The following is a 17,833-nucleotide window of genomic DNA, read 5'->3' on the forward strand; positions in this document are numbered from 1 at the left end:
GTACATTGTTTGATTGGTGACATACTGTATTCAACTATTGTCGAGTGTGCATACTTGTGTATCATTTTGATCTGCCATAACTGAGAATATAATTTTGTTTTGTTTATTAACTCTCGGCTCTGACTTGTTCTTTGAGCCACAGCCGGCGTCCGCTGGCGCGCCAAATGGGACCACTTCTAAATTGTCCACGCTTTCGTAATGCGGTTCGGGGGGCCGATACTTTGGCCCTTGGAATTAGCCCGGCGATCGCCTCCCTAATTAACGGGACCGGTGAAAATTAATCTGGCGTCCGCGACAAGGACCTTTTGGTGCACAGTGTGTCCTAAGTACTGAGAAAGAGCTTCGAGTTGTTGATAGTGTTATTGGAACGATTTTGTGTGTTGCTCAGTGTTCTCGTTAATGAGTGCAGGAGAGTGTTCCGATATACTGATTTAGGCAGATATTTTTTGCACGCGGCAAGGTTTTATTTGCGAGACACAATGGATCTTATATACTTAAGACCGCCAAAGTAATACCATTGTACAAATCTGGTGATCGGAATCTACCGGACAGCTACAGACCAATATCTGTCCTGAGTAGTATTAACACTACGCTTGAAAAACTAATTTCGTTGCAATTAAGGCGCTTCCTGGGTGAACAGAATGTACTTTGTCCCCAGCAACACGGCTTTGTTGCAAAGAGGTCCACTTCAACTGCTGTTTCGATGCTTACGCAATATATTACTTCCGCGCTACATGAAAACAACATAGCAATAGCAGTATTTTTAGACATACGAAAGGCATTTGATGCTATTAGTCATTCCATTTTACTGGAAAAAATGCATTCCTATGGGATAAAAGGTAACTCGCTTGATTTTTTTTCTAGTTATTTATCGGCACGCAAACAAAAGGTAGTCATTGGTGACATCAAGTCATCTTACGGTTATATTAAATGCGGGGTGCCACAGGGCTCAGTTTTGGGCCCTATATTGTTCTCTTTTTATATTAATGATATCCCGCGATCCCTACAGAGGTCAAGGGCACTGATGTACGCGGACGACACTGTTTTAGTTTTCACAGGACACTCCTTAGCAGATTTAAAAAATGACGCGATGACCGATTTATCGAACATTTCGGAATGGTTTGCCAGGAATCAGCTGACTGTTAACTGTACTAAAACAAAGTACATGGTGTTTCACTCTCGTAGGAAACATATTGACGCTGAATCTCTTAACATAACATCAAACAACGCTCCTATTCAACAAGTTCCTTGTTTTAAATATTTAGGCGTGACTTTTGATGAACATTTACACTGGCATGAGCAAGTACAGAGTGTGTGCGCAAAGGTAGCCTATGGCTGCTATTCTCCAATAAAAGCTCGCCAATGTTTTCCACAAGCTATGCTTCGCACACTCTACTTTTCATTGTGTCATTGTCACATAGATTACTCTCTGGAATCGTGGGGTGTGATGTACAACAGTTATCTAAAAACTCTTGAACGACTTCAAAAGCGTACACTTAAACTCATAAGCCAAGGTGAATCAGAAAGTAATATTTTCCAATCACAACGCATTCTCTCGGTTCCGATGTTGCGTGAATACAAAATTGCCGTTTTAGTAAATAACATAACTAATAGAAATTCACCTTTGCCTGCTGATCTTTTTTCAATTCCTAAACGCAATACGCGACATGCTTCGAATGGTAATTTCAATCTGCCCAAATGTGTTAATGTTTACGGAGAAAGACTGATACTGTTTAATGGAACAAAAATATGGAACACGGTCCCCCTAGAGATTAAAACTGCACGTAATTTCAGCATGGCATGTAAATCATTTTTTCTGTGGAGTCAAGACATGTAAGCATGTGTGTGTTTGATTCGATTTTCATTGTATTTTTTAATAAGTGCCTATCTATAGAAACTAGCTGCAAGCTAATAAGTATGCATATCTGCAGGAAAAAATGTATTACTGTGTTATCTGTATTATATGATTGTTTTTTTTTTGTTTTTTTATGTTGTTACCTCAGAGCTGACCTGTACACTTTTTTTATGTTGCACATTGTATTGGACCGTCCACTAGCCACTTTAGGCTATCGGTCCAAATAATCCCTGTAATTGCATATATCTATTCATGAAAATAAAGTTTCATTGATTGATTGATTGATTGATCTCGAAAAGTTAGTAGCTCTTGGTGAGAAGATGGGTCTTTCTGGCGCCGAACTACGGAAGGGGGTCACCCAGAAGGAAAAAGAAGAAAAAGAGAGGGCCAAAGAAGAAAAGGCAGCTGAGCTGGATGAAGAAAGGTTGGCGGTCGAAAGATCCAAAGCAGAAAAAGAAGATGAGTTGGAAAGATAGGTTAGCAGCTGAGAGAGCCAAGGAAGAAAAAGACTGAGTTGGAAAGAGAGAGGTTGGCAGCTGAGAGAGCCAAGGAAGAAAAAACTGCTGAGTTGGAACGAGAGAGGTTGGCAGCTGAGAGGGCCAAGGAAGAAAGCAACAATTGAAGTTGGAGTTGGAGAGAGAAAAGCTGGCAGCTGAAAGGGCGAAATAAGAAAGAGAGGCAAAGGAGCGACAGCTGAAAGAAGAAAGAGAGCAGCAATTGAAGTTGGAGCTGGAGAGAGAAAAGCTGGCCGCTGAGAGGGCGAGAGAAGAAAGAGAGGCAAAGGAGCGATAGCTGAAAGAAGAAAGAGAGGAAAGGGAACGGCAGCGGCAGCACGAGATGGAACTCGAGCGGCTCCATTTGCAACAGCGAAGTGAAACTCCCGTCCAAGCTAAAGTTGAAAGCGGCGAACGGGGGGACCACGGCTTCCGCTTGAACCCAAGCAAGCTGCTCGTAGCGTTTAATGAAAGGAAGGACGACCTTGACGGGTACCTTCACCGATTTGAGACAATTGCGAGGAGCCAGAATTGGCCGGAGCATCAATGAGCAACTGCTTTGAGTACTTGTTTGAGTGGTGAAGCGCTCAGTGTGTACGGTAGGCTGACGCAGACCGATGCAGCCAACTATGCAAAGGTGAAAGCTGCTTTTTTGAAGTGATTTAGATTTACTGTGGAAGGATTCCGGGACAGATTTCGGACAGGAAAGCCAGCTGATGGAGAGACGGCTACGCACTATGCCGCCCGACTTAGCCATTATTTCGACAGCTGGATTGAACTTTCAGGGACAGTGCAGGAGTACGATGAGCTTAGAGAGCTCCTTATTAGAGAGCAATTTCTCACCAGTTGCCACCCAAGCCTGTCGCTGTACTTGAAAGAGAGGAAGGCTGAGTCACTTGAAGGCATGCTTGAATTGGCCGACCAATTCTTGGAAGCGCAAGGTGGCACAAATTTGGCCAGAGTCAAGAAGGAGTGTCCGGAAGATTCGAAGAAATCGGCACCCGAACAAAAGAAGCGTGCACCGGAGAGTGTTCCGCGATGTTTTCTGCGTAACCGAGTGGGTCATCGCGTTAGCAACTGTCGAACTAACTTTACGAGTCCCACGGTCGTAAAATGTTTCAAGTGTGGTCAGACTGGGCACAAAGCAGACGCTTCTCCTAACGGAGTGAGTCAAACTCACCAGGTACCCTGTGTACTAGCAGCACCGAAATCCGATGGGGATGCCGTCACCGACGGATTCGTAGAGTTGAAAAATGGGGAGAAACTTCCTATTGTGGGTGCTGCAATGACAAAACAGCCAACCGGTGTTACGAAGGGAATGCCAACGCTGCCTGGAAAAGTTGCGGGCAAAAAGGTTACGGTGTTAAGAGATACCGGTTATCGGTATCGTGCGATAATCGGTATCTGTTATCATGCGAAGAAATTCGGTGCGGGAAAGTGAGTTAACAGGCAAAAGGAAACCGGTTTGCGTAATTGACAGAATGGTTCGGATGCTTCCCGAAGCAGAGATTGAGGTCTAAACCCCGTACTTCAGCGGGAAGGTTACGGCTCTATGCATGACGACCCCCTGTACGACCTCGTCATCGGAAACATCGATGGGGCGCGAGGGCCGAATGATCTAGAACGATCGGGAGAAGACCCTAAGATAGAACCCACGCCAACCCAGCGACCGCGAGATACAGTGGAGGAGCATCCCGTGACGGATCTCACTCGAGCCCAAGGTGAAGCCGCAGTGCAACAGACAGTGAATGAGAAGATGATCGTGTTGAATGAGTTCACGTGCTGGGCAGCTGGACTTACGATGGCACGACCTCAACCGACCGACAGTGTAAAGGTGACGGAGTCAGCCAGCCAGGCCCAAGGTCGTGACATGAACAAGCGGGTGACAGGATCGGTTGAACGTTGAGACCCGTTAACGGTGTGAAAAGGGACAACGATGGCTGAGACGCCGCCTCAGATACCGTCGTTGGAAAGGGCTCATCGGAACAGAAACAAGAACGATAAGAAGAGATCGAGGGAGCACCGCAAGAAAGGGCGCAAGCGCAGCTCGAAGTACTCAGGATAGGTGTTGAGGTCGAATCGAAATGTGTTTGACAGTGCTGAGTGCAACATGTTTGTGGTTGTTGTCCTGTGTCACAGCTGTATGTCGAGTGAATCAAAATTTTTGTTACGGTGACGTGATGTATAGTATGGTACAATTGTTGTAAAGACAGACTTTTGTACATTTGTATTGCTTGAAGTATGTGATGTAGTATTGTATTCATGTACCTGTGGCTATATTCTATGTATTGTGAGATTGAACTGCAATGTACAATTGTATTGAGTGATCTATTGTGAGTGTGACGTGGCATGAGCGACGGACTAGGTTACAGTCCTTTAGAGTGCGGGGACTGTTCGCGTTCGTTTGTGTGGTTCTGAATATAATGAGATAATATTCTTAAAGTGCGGGCAGTGTCACAAAACGAGTGCTCAAAAAAGGCGCACCGCCAAATTCTCGCGACGAAGCGCTGGAGAGACGCCTCGAAGTCAACAATAAAAAAAAAACATCCGAAGACTACCCGGGCACGCGTCCCTCCCCTCTCGGAAGCGTAGGTTCGCCGACTATTCTCCTCACATAGCGGCCGAGCAAGTCCTAGAAATTTCTTGATGGAAACGGGCGTGGTGATGCCGGGTTGCGTCATCCGTCGCGGACGGCTGTTGAACCGTCTCGTGCTTTCCCCCAGCCTTCGCTGCGCATCGCGCCGACGAAATGATGAGAATTTTCTGGAATCTCGCGCGCAAGGTATTTAAGCGAGCAGCAGAGATGGGAAATCAGGAGAAGAAGGAAGTTAGCGCCGGAGTGCGTTGGGTATCCCGCCGCGTCAGTCGGTGAAGGTGTTGTCCTTAGTGACAAAGCAGGAGAAGAAGAAAGTATGCGCCAGAGTGCGTAGGGTGTTCCGCCTTGTGGGCGAAGCCTTTTGTCTTCCGTGACAAAGGAGGAGAAGAAGAGGATTTGCACCTGAGGGGGGGTGAAGACTCGAGCTACAGGCAAGAGTGTGTGTCTACCGCTATCGAGCAAAGACGCGTGGCAACAGCTGCGTGTGTGAAGCCGACGTGTTTCTGGCGAAGAAGTTTGGAGCCTGGAGAGCGGTCAACTGAAGACGCGAGGTTTCCTGGAAGAGAAATTTCGGAGTCAGCGGAGCGACAACAACACTGGACTTTGAGTGAGTGATTCTCGGAAGTGTATCATTCAGACTTTTGTTCCAAGAACTTTGGACCGAATAAGTTTTCTAACTCTTTAGTCTCTAAGTGTCTTGGTTGTTCGATGCATGCGATTGCATTGTAGTGCGTATTGTTGTCTGTGTCCGTTGTTTCGAGTGTGGCTGATTGTACTTTGTAGTACATTGTTTGATTGGTGACATATTGACAAATCTAAATGCATGTCAATAACCTGGCGATCTATTTCTCCCCCCTGTACCTACAGAATTAACGCCGTTCCCCTCCAGCATGTCTCTTCATATAAGTACCTCGGCGTTTACATTACCAACAATCTATCTTGGCACACGCGTGTTACCTACATCTGTAATAACGCTAACCGAACGCTAGGATACTTACGCCGCAACTTTTCTCGCGCTCCGCTGTCCCTCAAAATTCTATTATACCGATCACTAATTCGCCCAAAGCTTGAGTACGCGTCCGCTATATGGGATCCCGTGCAGCAAAATTTAATTAACGCGTTAGAATCTGTTCAGAACCGCTCAGTTCGGTTCATTTGTTCTAATTATTCCCGTACTGCTAGCATATCAGAAATGAAATCTAACCTTGACCTACCCAATTTAACTGTCCGGAGGAAACTGGCGCGACTGCATTTTTTTCATAAGATATTTTTTCACATTCCATCAATGAAGCGAGACCTCATTTCACAACCGTCATACCACTCATCGCGCATTGATCATCAGCATAAGGTTGCCATTCCGTTTTGCCGCACCAAATTCTTTTCAGCAGCCTTCTTACCGAAAACAGCCGCCGATTGGAACCACCTTCCCTCTTCCGTTGTATCAATAACAGACCCTTTGTTATTCAAGACTGCAATTTCTCAGCAATGCTTGTAACTATACGCTGTTTCCATTATCTATCTTTGTTTTGTATGTGCTTGAATTCTTATACATTTTTAGTTGACTTATGTTGCCTTCCTGATTTGCGCATCTGATACTTGTTTCTTTATTTTGTCTTTTTTCTTGTGTGTTATATATGTTGTACCCACCCCCTCTGTAATGCCCTACGGGCCCTGAGGGTATTCTAATTAATAAATAAATAAATAAATATTGTATTCAACTACTGGCGATTGTGCATACTTGTGTATCGTTTTGATCTCCCATAACTGAGAATATAATTTAGTTTTGTTTATCAACTCTTGGCTCTGACTTGTTCTTTGAGCCACAGCCGGCGTCCGCTGGCGCGCCAAATAGGACCACTTCTAAATTGTCCACGCTTTCGTGGTGCGGTTCTGGGGGCCGATACTTCGGCCCTTGGAATTAGCCCGGCGATCGCCTCCCCAATTAACGGGACCGGTGACACTCAGGTAAGGTTCTTACTGAGTATTTTAACCAGCACTGGGAACAAGGCACACTGCCTCCCCAGTGGAAACATGCCAAGGCGGCATTCATCACAAAGCCAGGCAAACCACTCAACCTAGCTAACTTGCGCCCTATATCCCTCATTTCATGTGCAGGCAAACTTATGGAGCACGTCATCCTCAATCGCCTCAACAGATTCATGGAAAGAAATCACCTCTTCTCTCCTACTATGTTTGGATTCAGGACCGGGCTCTCCACCCAAGATGTGATGCTCCAGCTCAAAGAGGAGGTGCTAAATTTCAAATTCCCACATCTTACAAAAGCAATATTGGCACTTGACTTCACTAAAGCATTCGACAATGTCCGACATGCGGCTATTCTAAAGAACCTCAGGGCGCTCAACGTGGGTTACTGCACTAACAAATATGTTGCGGCCTTTTTAACGAACAGAACCGTGGAGATACACCTAGGGTCGGTTAAATCTCCGACTTTCATCCCCGGAAGTAGGGGCACTCCACAAGAGGCATTCCTCTCTCCTCTTTGTTTAAAAATTTAACTCCAATCCACCTTGCGAAAAAAGTAGCTACCATACCGGCTCTACAACACTCACTGTACGCCGATAACATCACACTTTGGACTACCATGGGTGACCGTGGCACAATCGAATACATCCTCCAGAGAGCAGCACTAACGATACAAGAATACGCGCGGAGCATTGGCCTCAGCTGCTCAGCTCCTAAATCTGAACTCCTTCGCATTCGTCCGAGGGACCCTTTCCCTCCAAAAAAATCCAAATATTTTGATTATCAACTCATCCCTCAAGTAAACAATATCAAAGTTCTAGGCCTTCAAATTTCCAATAACGGCTTCAATATCTTAGCCATAAGTAATATACGGCGCTAGGTAGTGAATATATCCGCCCTAACAAAGAGGATTTCTAATCACCACAGAGGCATGCGCGAAGCGGACACATGCCACCTTGTCCAAGTATTCTGCCTGTGTGAAATTACTTATTCCTTCCTTTATCTTTCCGTGTCATCTCTAGAGAGAGATCAGACAGATCGCCTCAATCCTACAGCATATAAAACTGCTGAGCACCTGCCTAAAATTACCGCTACGAGCAATGTTCTCCAGTTGGGGGTGCAAAACCCAATTGTTGAACTAATCGAAGTGCGCCTCATCAGCCACTATGCCCTACTTTAGCAATCTGAAACAGGAAGGCTGCTCCTTCAGCGCCTCAAAATCGCCCCAGGATGCACCACCTCCACAAAAGCGCCCCCAGAACACATTAGCGACAGTCTCTTGATACCGTCATTGCCTAAAAATACCCACCCCATTCATAATTATGACTGGCGGATAGCCAGAGCTATATCACTTCATAAGCGCTACGCATCTTCGACTCCGGTTACTTATGTCGATGCCGCAGAATACTGCCATCATGCTGCCTTTGCGGTGGCAGTAATATACACTGCCCAGAAATTACTCTTTAGCGCCACCTTCGACCGAGTGGCTCAACCAATCGAGGCGGAAGAAGCAGCGATTGCGTTAGCGATTGCTCACACCCAGGCGGAGTATATCTTCTCAGACTCAAAAACAGCCCTTTGTAATTTTGCTATATCGAATTCATGCACCTGCACACCGTATTTTACGATTCCTTCTTCCTCTCAACGAATAATCACCATTTTGTTGGTTCCCGCGCATTGTGGCCATCCCGGGAATACAGCCGTCCATGAGCAAGCCCGAGCACTCGTCAACCGGGAAGTGGATGGTCTGCCTTCATTTCGCAGGTCGCGAGAGTGCCTATTTAGATTACTTTACATTACCGCCATTTCCGCATGATCTACCCACAAGCCAATCAATCACTGTCCCAGACTTAGTAAATCGTTTGGCGCCATCTCCAAACGGGCACCTTGATTTCCCCCTTCATACATTCTAAAATTCATCTGCATAGCACCTTACCTCGTTGTCGCCTCTGCCCGAGTACCCAAGCTCACTTTCATCATACATATAGAACTTCTCCAAACAAGCCAAATCCCCCCTTTTCGGGGCATGAGTGACAGGAGCGATGGGAGGCTGCTCTGCACAGCTCACGACCGGACGACCAACTTCCGATCGTACGCTGGGCCATAGGGGTCGCCGAAGCGCACGGGCTTTCAGCCACCTAGAGCGGCCTGAGGGCTCATCATCTTCTTCTTCTTTGACCCCATCCCACTCCCTCACCTAACCCATTTTGGCGTCATTAAAGTTGTTTCCTCCTCCTCCTCCTCCTTACTTGTTTACCTGTTGGAGCACTGCGATGCGTAATCTCTTCTTCGCTGTTTCTTCTTTCTCTCAGGGCTCACCTCAGCTTTAGTCGCGAAATTCGCTACCGCAGAACTATGAACGGGCAAAAAGTCACCATTTGAAAAAAAAAACGCATCTATCACATAACAGCGTGATTTCCTCCCGTGAAGAGGCCACTTCGAATTACGGTCAAACCCCCTCTACCAGTCCCACAACAACGCACTTGTGACTTACTTAAGTTTCATTGGTTGGCTAGTTGGATCCTAGAAGAATGACTCAACCAATTGTGGGGAATCAGCAATCAAGTGTGTGGCGGAAAACAAAAAAATACTATGACACTAAGATAATTTGTAATCAAGCGGAAATATAAGAGCCGTGATTTTGTGTTTGGATGTATCGAAGTAAAATCGTTACAAATAGGTAGCGGGTTCAAAAATAACTGTATTACTGCATAAAACTAAAACAAAAATGAGATTTAGTTGTATTCCAATATTTGGTACCCAGTCCTTTCTGTTCTAAGCACTGAATCGTATTGGGCAAGAGGTTTGACTTTCGGAGCCTGGGTGAAAGAAGGCAAAGAAGTAGGAAACGGGGTGCCCCGAGCCGACAGGCAGCGATGCCAAGGTGAGCATTATGCTGTGAAATTTCGTCATCGATTGAGTGTGTCGAGGGTTATTCGGGGTTATCAAGAGTGCTTCCAGTGAGTTAACTGTGTGCGTCGTTCCGACATGCAATCTTTCATTGCGCAAGAGCTATTACACTGCATGAAATTCACCATCACACATCACAGACAGCCACCACATTGCCTCTATTTCTTTGCGCTTCAAATAAGTAGTTTGTAGCACTAAAGGCCCAATTAGAAAATCGTGTTTGCCATGCTTACCAACACTGCAGCCCCATTCCCGGTCATTCATATTGCGAGGCGTACATCCTCTTCTGTCGCTATGTAACTGAACACTCGCAAGTATATATTTTCTTCATGTTTGTAAACAGCCACGGAGGAAGGAAACTATTATCATTCCCGCTTGTAAATTAGAAGTGTGCGCCTTGGTCGTTTGCACCAGCGGTGGCGTGCGCCGCGAACAGCATTGGCAGCCGCGCATGGCTGCTTTTCGTCGTCGTCAGCGGCGGTGGCGGGGAAACCAAAACTACGAATTCAGAAAGTTTTTCACTGCGTATTCCTTGCTTAACTGAAATACAGAGCTTTTAACACTACCGCCAAAAAAAAAAGACACATGAAACGTATTAGAAGTTGAAAGCTCGTAGACGTTTCGTAAGTGCTTTGTTTTCCAGCGCTCCTGTTGAATTATTTTCTGGGGTGAGGGGAGGTGTACTTATCTCAAGTCATGTGCAGTTTATTATTAATTTCTGAAAAAGTTTCAAGCGTCCAAAGTTCATTGGAGTGCAGACATCATTCATCGTCTGTCAAAATGCGATTACCGCGGCCGGGCTGCGTGTTTGACAACCGTACGCTGGAGAACGCGCGAGAGAGAGGGGAGACACCCATGTCGTCTGCTACGGCGCTCATTGGCTACCACCGCTGCCAACGTCATTTCCGCGTAATGCTTGACGCCCTCATCTGTCCGCACCGCGCTCACGCGGTAAGGAGTCGGTGATTGCGGTGCTGCGTTGTGTCAATATGCTAGTGATCCGACTGCGTTTGGGGTTGTTTCCGAACTACTGAAGCCGTGAGTAAACAGTGTCGGGGCTGACTGCGTGGACAGGTGGCATCTGCACACTGGTGGCATTACAACGAGTACTAGACGGACAAGATTTACGCGTTGGAGCGAGACGTACGGCCGTGGACATGGGGTTCCATAGCGCGAAGAGCTCGTTTTTCGCCACGCGTGTTTAGAGCATGCCTAAGTATTAGCAGAGTCCTTCAATGCTTTACTGGTCACGAAACTTCGGCGCTAGTTTCATATAGGGTCCGCGGGCGCCACTGTCGCACTGAGGGGATCCAGCCGCCGCACGTGCGGCATATTTGCCAGCTTTTGGCATGCAAACGCTCGCTGCTTCTGGTCTCTGCGCGCTGGGTTTTTTTTTTCTTTTCGTAGATCTTAGCGATGAATCGGCCAATTATTGTGTATACCACCTGCCTCCAATGGGGTTTGATTTTTTCGAATAAATCGCCGCAGACCTCGGCCACGAACGACAACTGCTTTTGCGTCTTTGGGCGCAAGCGCTGCGCCGTGTTTACCGATTTTAAAATATATTTTGTTTGTTTCCTTCAAGAAAACTTTGTAACCACAATAGATACGGTAGCTCCGTAGCTGCGGACTGCTGCGGGCCTATCAATAATGCAACGAAAAAAAAACTGAATAGAAGCAGGTACGCGTCCTTCAGAGTAGGCTTTTAATGAATCTGTTGAGCGCTCTGAAATGCGCTGAGCACCCAGATACCCCAGTAATATTCTCTTTTTGATGAGGTGGTACAGTAACATTTAAAAGCGCTGCATAAAGGGAAAGGATCAAAATACAAAATGATGCATGTTGCACTGTGTGTCTTTCCGCGAACCCGCTTTTCAATCCTTGCAAAAAAGGAAGCGCAAACTTTTATCACACGCAACAAAAATAAATTTCAATATTATGAAGGGAGAAAAAAGAGCGTGGTGCAGCGTACAAAAATTTATTGTTTGCGCTTTGATGTGTAGCACACGGACGAAACAGAATATTGCCACGCAACAAAGACAAACGGTAAGTTCTACTGAATGAAGTTTATTAAAGCGAACTCATGCTCTGCAAAAGACTAGAAGGAAACGCAAACGTCAAAAAAGCAGTCCGCAGCGTGGCCTGCACAGAAGACATCGATAAAGTGAGTCACGCGGCATTTGCTATGCATGAATTGCTCTCGGGACGTCATTAATTTTCGATCCATGAAAATACGGTCGAGAATATTTTCGAGCAAACAAGAAATCAAGTTAGTGACAAGGTGACAACCTTTCCAATATAAACAATATTGCCCGACGCGACGTACAAAAAAAAAAGAGCAAACGGGCGCTTCAGTTGGCACTTCACCAGTTTAACCTCGGCGAGAGGGCTGGTAAATTCATCTGTCTGGCACGCCGAGTCCGAAGTGCGCGTTGGCCCCTCGCCGACAAGATCCGTGGGCAGTGCAAGATCTGCAAAACAATTTCGAAAATCGTTTCAAATAGCGCATTTTCAGCTCACACACTCCTTCGAAATTTCACCGATATAATCACTGCACGGGCAAGAAAGTTAAAACAACATTGGACGTAAACTCACCTTCATCACACGACGTGGCACCCGATGTGCCTGGTTTGGCGTGAACTTCTGTTTTACGGGCACATGAGGGCGACTCACGACGTCGCTTCGCTGGGGACCTTCTTGTCAGGGTCCGTGACCGCTGCTTCGGCTTCGTCAAATACGCTGGCAAGCCATCAAACTTCCTTGGAATGGCACAAGGCTTTAGAAGAGCTTGTCGCGCGGAAGTGACACTTTTTCGCCATTCACCACAAATTCATCTGCGCGGACGATGTTGCTGTCATCGAAATGCTTCTCGCACACTCTCACATACTTAGAGTCGAAGGAAACGTCACCCGTTTCTTGCTTTGGAAAAAAGCGCTTCCGTTTCTCGCGCAGCACGCCGTCGCTGGATAAACAGAACAAGGAAACTTTTTCTGTTCTACCCTTGTACCCGGAACGACATCCCGGGACACAACACGTGTTCGGCATAGTCACGGCACTAACGCCGCATCACAACAGCACGATATGCACGTTTCCCACACAAAGCAAACAACTCACAGCGTCGTTCGAGCCAGCGCAACGCCGCCCCACCAGCCCGACGAATCCCCTCAGTGAGATGGTGGCGCCACCGCGCGGCAACCCAACGCATCATATGAAGCTCTCCCATTGAGTTACGGAGCAGTTTCGTGACCAGTAAAATTGAAGGACTCTGGTATTAGCCACCCTGGTTGTAGTTTTAATCCCCGTTCTAACGGCCGCACCTAACAGCCATACGCTGCCGTTCATGTTTTGAGCAGTTTTCAGTGCTTGGTCGTACTTGCAAGTTTTAAACAGATCGGTATGACTTGTCTAAATCCAACATTTTGTAATGTACTTACCAACCGGCCCAGTTCAGTTCGATAATGAAGGTGAACTTTTTAATTCTGTTTCTGAAAACACTGCTTACACTTGAGCGCAGCGTGTTCAAGTCAATAAATGTCAAGTTTATTAAAACTGTTATAGAAGATCTATATTGCAAAAATATCACATTAGCAGGTCCCAGAGTTAAGAAAAACTGCCGGGAACCTATTGTGAATATGCGTGTTGCCTGTCTGAAGCCATCCACATGAAAGCAGAAAGAAAGGCTCACAGCGAAGGCTTATTGTGGAAGCGTAGAAATAATAAAGTGAGTTGGTTGCAATGAAAAATAAAAAAAATGCTGCGACAAGAGGAACTTGATGATATTATTTACAGGATTTTTACTTTCTCTGTCCATTAGTTCTTGTTTACTTATAATAGAACACCTGATCCTCCCTGAAGCACGCAACCATATAGGTAACACTGTAAAGTTAGAAATTACTAATACTTACTTTATTTGTGTGGATTGAATTTTCGATTCTCTCCTGTAATGCCCTCAGGCCTTGGGAAGTAATACAAATAAAACATCTCGCATAAACGAACATACTTTTGCAGAAAATAATTGAAAGCTAAAGCCACCCTTAACCGACATTGAGTGTTTTTGCGCCATCTGCCTGTGATGTATCTTTTTTTCTCTATTCGTCATTGCAGTAAGCTGCTCGGTACATGACAGTGATACAGTTGGAAGCCACGCACACGTTGTCAAATCTAGTTTTTGTTTTGCTCAGCAACTACCTCATATGTCCCTGATTTTGCTTCAAACATTACCCACGGTCTCCTGCAAGTTATACACGTGCAGTATTTTGGAGAATGACTGCTGCAAAAAGTCCGCAAATCTGTTCCAGGCGTTACTAACCGACCCTGCAATGTTAAGTAACTAGGCAGTTTGTTTTAAATCAGGACATGCTCAGTGATTGAACAACTGTTTCACGTTTTGCGCCGCTCTCGCCACAGGTAAAAAACCGACTGGGGCGTGTTATGAGCACTTGATAGTTTAAACTAGCAATTACTAAAGATATGCATCGATTGTGTAGGCGATACCGTCGGTAGCCTCGAAATTGGTCAATGCATGAATGGTGACAAACGGCCGTATCTGCAACAGCGTAATGAGCCGACCGAATTAAAACTTGACATGCGTTCAAGAGCCGTGACGAACACGCTGCGGGATCGACGGGAAAAAGCGAGCCCTGATGCTAGTGACGCTGCGACAAACAAATACGTCTTGTGTGCAGTCTGTCAAAGCAATTTGCCCGAGACTGTTTACTTACTGTATCAGTAGTTCGGAAACAACCTACATAGATTAGGCAAACCGCGTGAAAGGCTGGCACGTCCGATCATATTGAAACTCCTAAATTTTAACGACAAGATGGCTCTCTTGAAGAAAGCCAAACATCTTAAAGGCTCCGATTTCAGCATTTCAGAAGATTACTCTTTTAGAGTGCGATCTATCCGCAAGAAGTTATGGGACGCGACCTACACTTTCCGCAATAATGGCTCCTCAGTTAAAATAGTGTATGACCATGTATTTATCGACAACGTTCGCTACAACTGGAACGACGCATCGAATGTTCTAGTTGTGGCCTCTAGTTACCATAGCCGTGCTACAAATAAACCTGGGACTTGCCCGAGAGTTACTTCACAGAGCTTATCGCCGCCCCTGAATACTTCCGGTAGTTCTAGTGCGCTGCTCGTCCGTGGAACTCAGTGTTGACTTCCCCGTAGCTCTGCACCCAAACTAACTATTATTAACCTTAACGCAAGAAGCATAACACGCAAATTCCCCGACTTCCTTTCTCTAGTTTCGACATATTCCCCACACATCATTGGTATAACTGAAACGTGGCTCCACGAGGCTATATATGACTTTGAATTTACACCACCCGGATATGTCATGGTTCGTGTCGATCGACGAATCGGCCGAGGCGGCGGTGTAGCCTTGCTCTTTCGGTCGGACTTACGGTTCTCAGTCCTGCCTAGTCCTTCTGGCATTGAATCAATATGGTGCAAACTTCACATCGACAAACTTCAGATTGTAATTGGTGTCATATACCGCCCCCCGGATTCCTCCCTTGATATGTTTCACACTCTTAACGAGTTCGCAAACGCACACAACTTCGGCACCAAGCATCTTGTTCTTATGGGGGATTTTAACGCCCCTGGAGTTGACTGGCCTTCCTTGACTCACAGCGGCCGCGACTCCCATATTTGTGGTGAGCTTATAAATTTTTCGTTATCCTTCGGGCTTATACCCAGATCGTAACTGGCTACACCCGGCATAATGCACTCCTTGACTTGGTATTTGTAAGTTCAAATATGTTACATACCGTGTGTAAATGCGAGATTATCGACGCTATCTCGGATCACAAGGCAGTGCTAGTTTCCTTGCAGTGTTCGATTGCGAAACGGCATTTCGTGGTCACTTCCTTTCACGATTTTAACCGCGCTGATGACGTTTCCGTTCTCGACTGTTTAGCCGATAAATTTGAACAATTTTTAGCACTCGCCACACGCAACGATGTTGATGCTTTAGTTGGTTTCTTTGAACAGTTGGTGAAAACTTGCACTCTGGAATTTGTACCGATCAAAACAAAAAAGAAAAATACTAATGTTCCCTGGATGAACCGTGACATCTTCCATCTTTCACGTCGGGTACGTAGGATGAGGCAGGCGAGGTCACGCTGTTCCTCTTATGATCACTGTAGATTTCTTCAGGCAAAGGAAGAACTCCGGGTCAAAATAAACGCCGCAAAAACCATTTCTTTCGAATGGAACTACCGAACCTGTTATCCAATAACCCACGCAAGTTTTGGTCATCAATATTGCCCCGCGATGCCGCATCAGCGTCATTTTCCATTGGCAATGAAACAACCAATGATCCTGCGGAAATTTCCGAAGCTTTCAATAGGTTTTTTGAGTCTGTTTTCACTCGCGACGACCTTGAAGTTCCTCTTTTTCATAGTACAAGCTCATTCTTATCAATACCGGACATTATTATTAGAGAAGAGGGGGTTCTCAACCTAATATAAACTTAAACACTAAGAAATGCAAAGGCCCGCACGACATTCCCAATGCGTTTTTGGTCCGTTATTCCGATTGGGCTTCCAAATATCTTACTGTCATATTTCAGAAATCCCTTGAAACTGGCATAGTGCCTAGCTCATGGAAACTGGCAAAAGTAATTGCGTTATTTAAGTCCGGAGAAAAGCATATTATTACTAACTATAGACCAATATCACTGACTTCCTACTCTTGTAAACTACTGGAGCATATAATTTATAAGCACATCATGGAGCATTTAGAACAACACAACCTATTATCTCAGTTTCAGCATGGATTCAGGAGTGGTTTCAGCACGGTTACGCAATTAACAGAATTCGTTCACGACATTTCTTGTTCACTTGATTCCGGAGAGCAGGTCGACGCTATTTTCATCAATTTTTCCAAAGCATTCGACACGGTATCTCACACTAAGCTGATATGCAAACTAACTGCCATATTAAACAACCCTGTCTTGGTCAAGTGGATAGAAAACTTTCTTTCAGATCGCGCGCAATTCGTAGAATTTAATGGTTCCGTATCCAATAAATCTAACGTAACTTCTGGAGTTTGCCAGGGCTCGGTCCTTGGACCACTGCTATTTCTGATCTACATAAACGACCTGCCTGGCAACATCAATTATAAAATCCGTATTTATGCGGACGATTGCGTACTATACGACACCATTAGCACACTTGGGTTTTAGCAGCGCGAAAAATGCACAAAAGACAAGAAAGGGACGAGACAAGCACTGACTTCCAACTGAACTTTTATTGACGAGAAGACCGTTAATATGCAATGGAGCACAAAGAGTGAAAAAATGACGTATTTTAAGATACAAATTATCAACTAACGCCATGCCTGCTGCGCCTACCCTCGCACCTCAAGAAACATATCTCTTTATCTGAAAGAGCAACTGAAGGCTTGCTTACGCATGCGCCGCTTTCAAGCTCCATTTGAGCAGCCTCATAAATTAAACGCACGTTTTCCTCTTTAATCTTGCATAGAACTGTTGTTTTTTCAAACAGCGGAGTGCACCCACACGTGCTCACGTGTTGCGCTAAGAAGCCATCTTTTCCGCCACGAACATTATTGGCATGTTCCCGTAAGCGATCGTTAAGGCATCTGCCCGTCTGGCCCACATAACATGCACCGCAAGAAAAAGGGGTCCTGTAAACGACGCCTAGCGCGCAGTCCACAAACTGCGTTCTGTGCCTCACCATACACCGTTTTCTCATACTCTTTACGGGGCAGGTCCTGTTTGTCAACTGGGACAACTTATCAGGGGCACTGAAGACCACTTTCACATTGAGGCGCTGTCCTATTTTCTTTAGGCGGTGTGACACAGAATGCATGTACGGAATAACCGCTACCTTTTCCCTCTTCTCCGCTGTGGTGCCATCACTGTTGCAAACAGTGCCCAATCGTTTCCTTTTTCTGTGCATTGCCTCCGCCACGGAAATGAGCAAAGTGCGAGGGTACCCTTCTCTTTCTAGGCGCTCCGAC

General features: G+C 45.8%; 1 protein-coding gene across 3 annotated transcripts in view; it reads left to right on the top strand.

The window, feature by feature from the left end:
- The first annotated feature begins 9,737 nt into the window (after positions 1–9,737).
- Positions 9,738–17,833, top strand: part of LOC142814754 (uncharacterized) — a 208,763-nt gene continuing 200,667 nt past the window's right edge. For 2 of the 3 annotated variants that reach the window (XM_075893996.1, XM_075894002.1), the window contains exon 1: positions 9,738–9,812. In XM_075893996.1, the coding sequence (XP_075750111.1) occupies positions 9,805–9,812 (8 nt within the window). In that variant the 5' untranslated portion in view covers positions 9,738–9,804. The remainder of the gene's footprint in view (positions 9,813–17,833) is intronic. The other variant, XM_075893999.1, reaches the window with a different exon arrangement.

The sequence above is a fragment of the Rhipicephalus microplus genome, chromosome 4 (assembly GCF_043290135.1).
Source record: "Rhipicephalus microplus isolate Deutch F79 chromosome 4, USDA_Rmic, whole genome shotgun sequence".
In the NCBI taxonomy this organism is placed as follows: domain Eukaryota; kingdom Metazoa; phylum Arthropoda; class Arachnida; order Ixodida; family Ixodidae; genus Rhipicephalus; species Rhipicephalus microplus.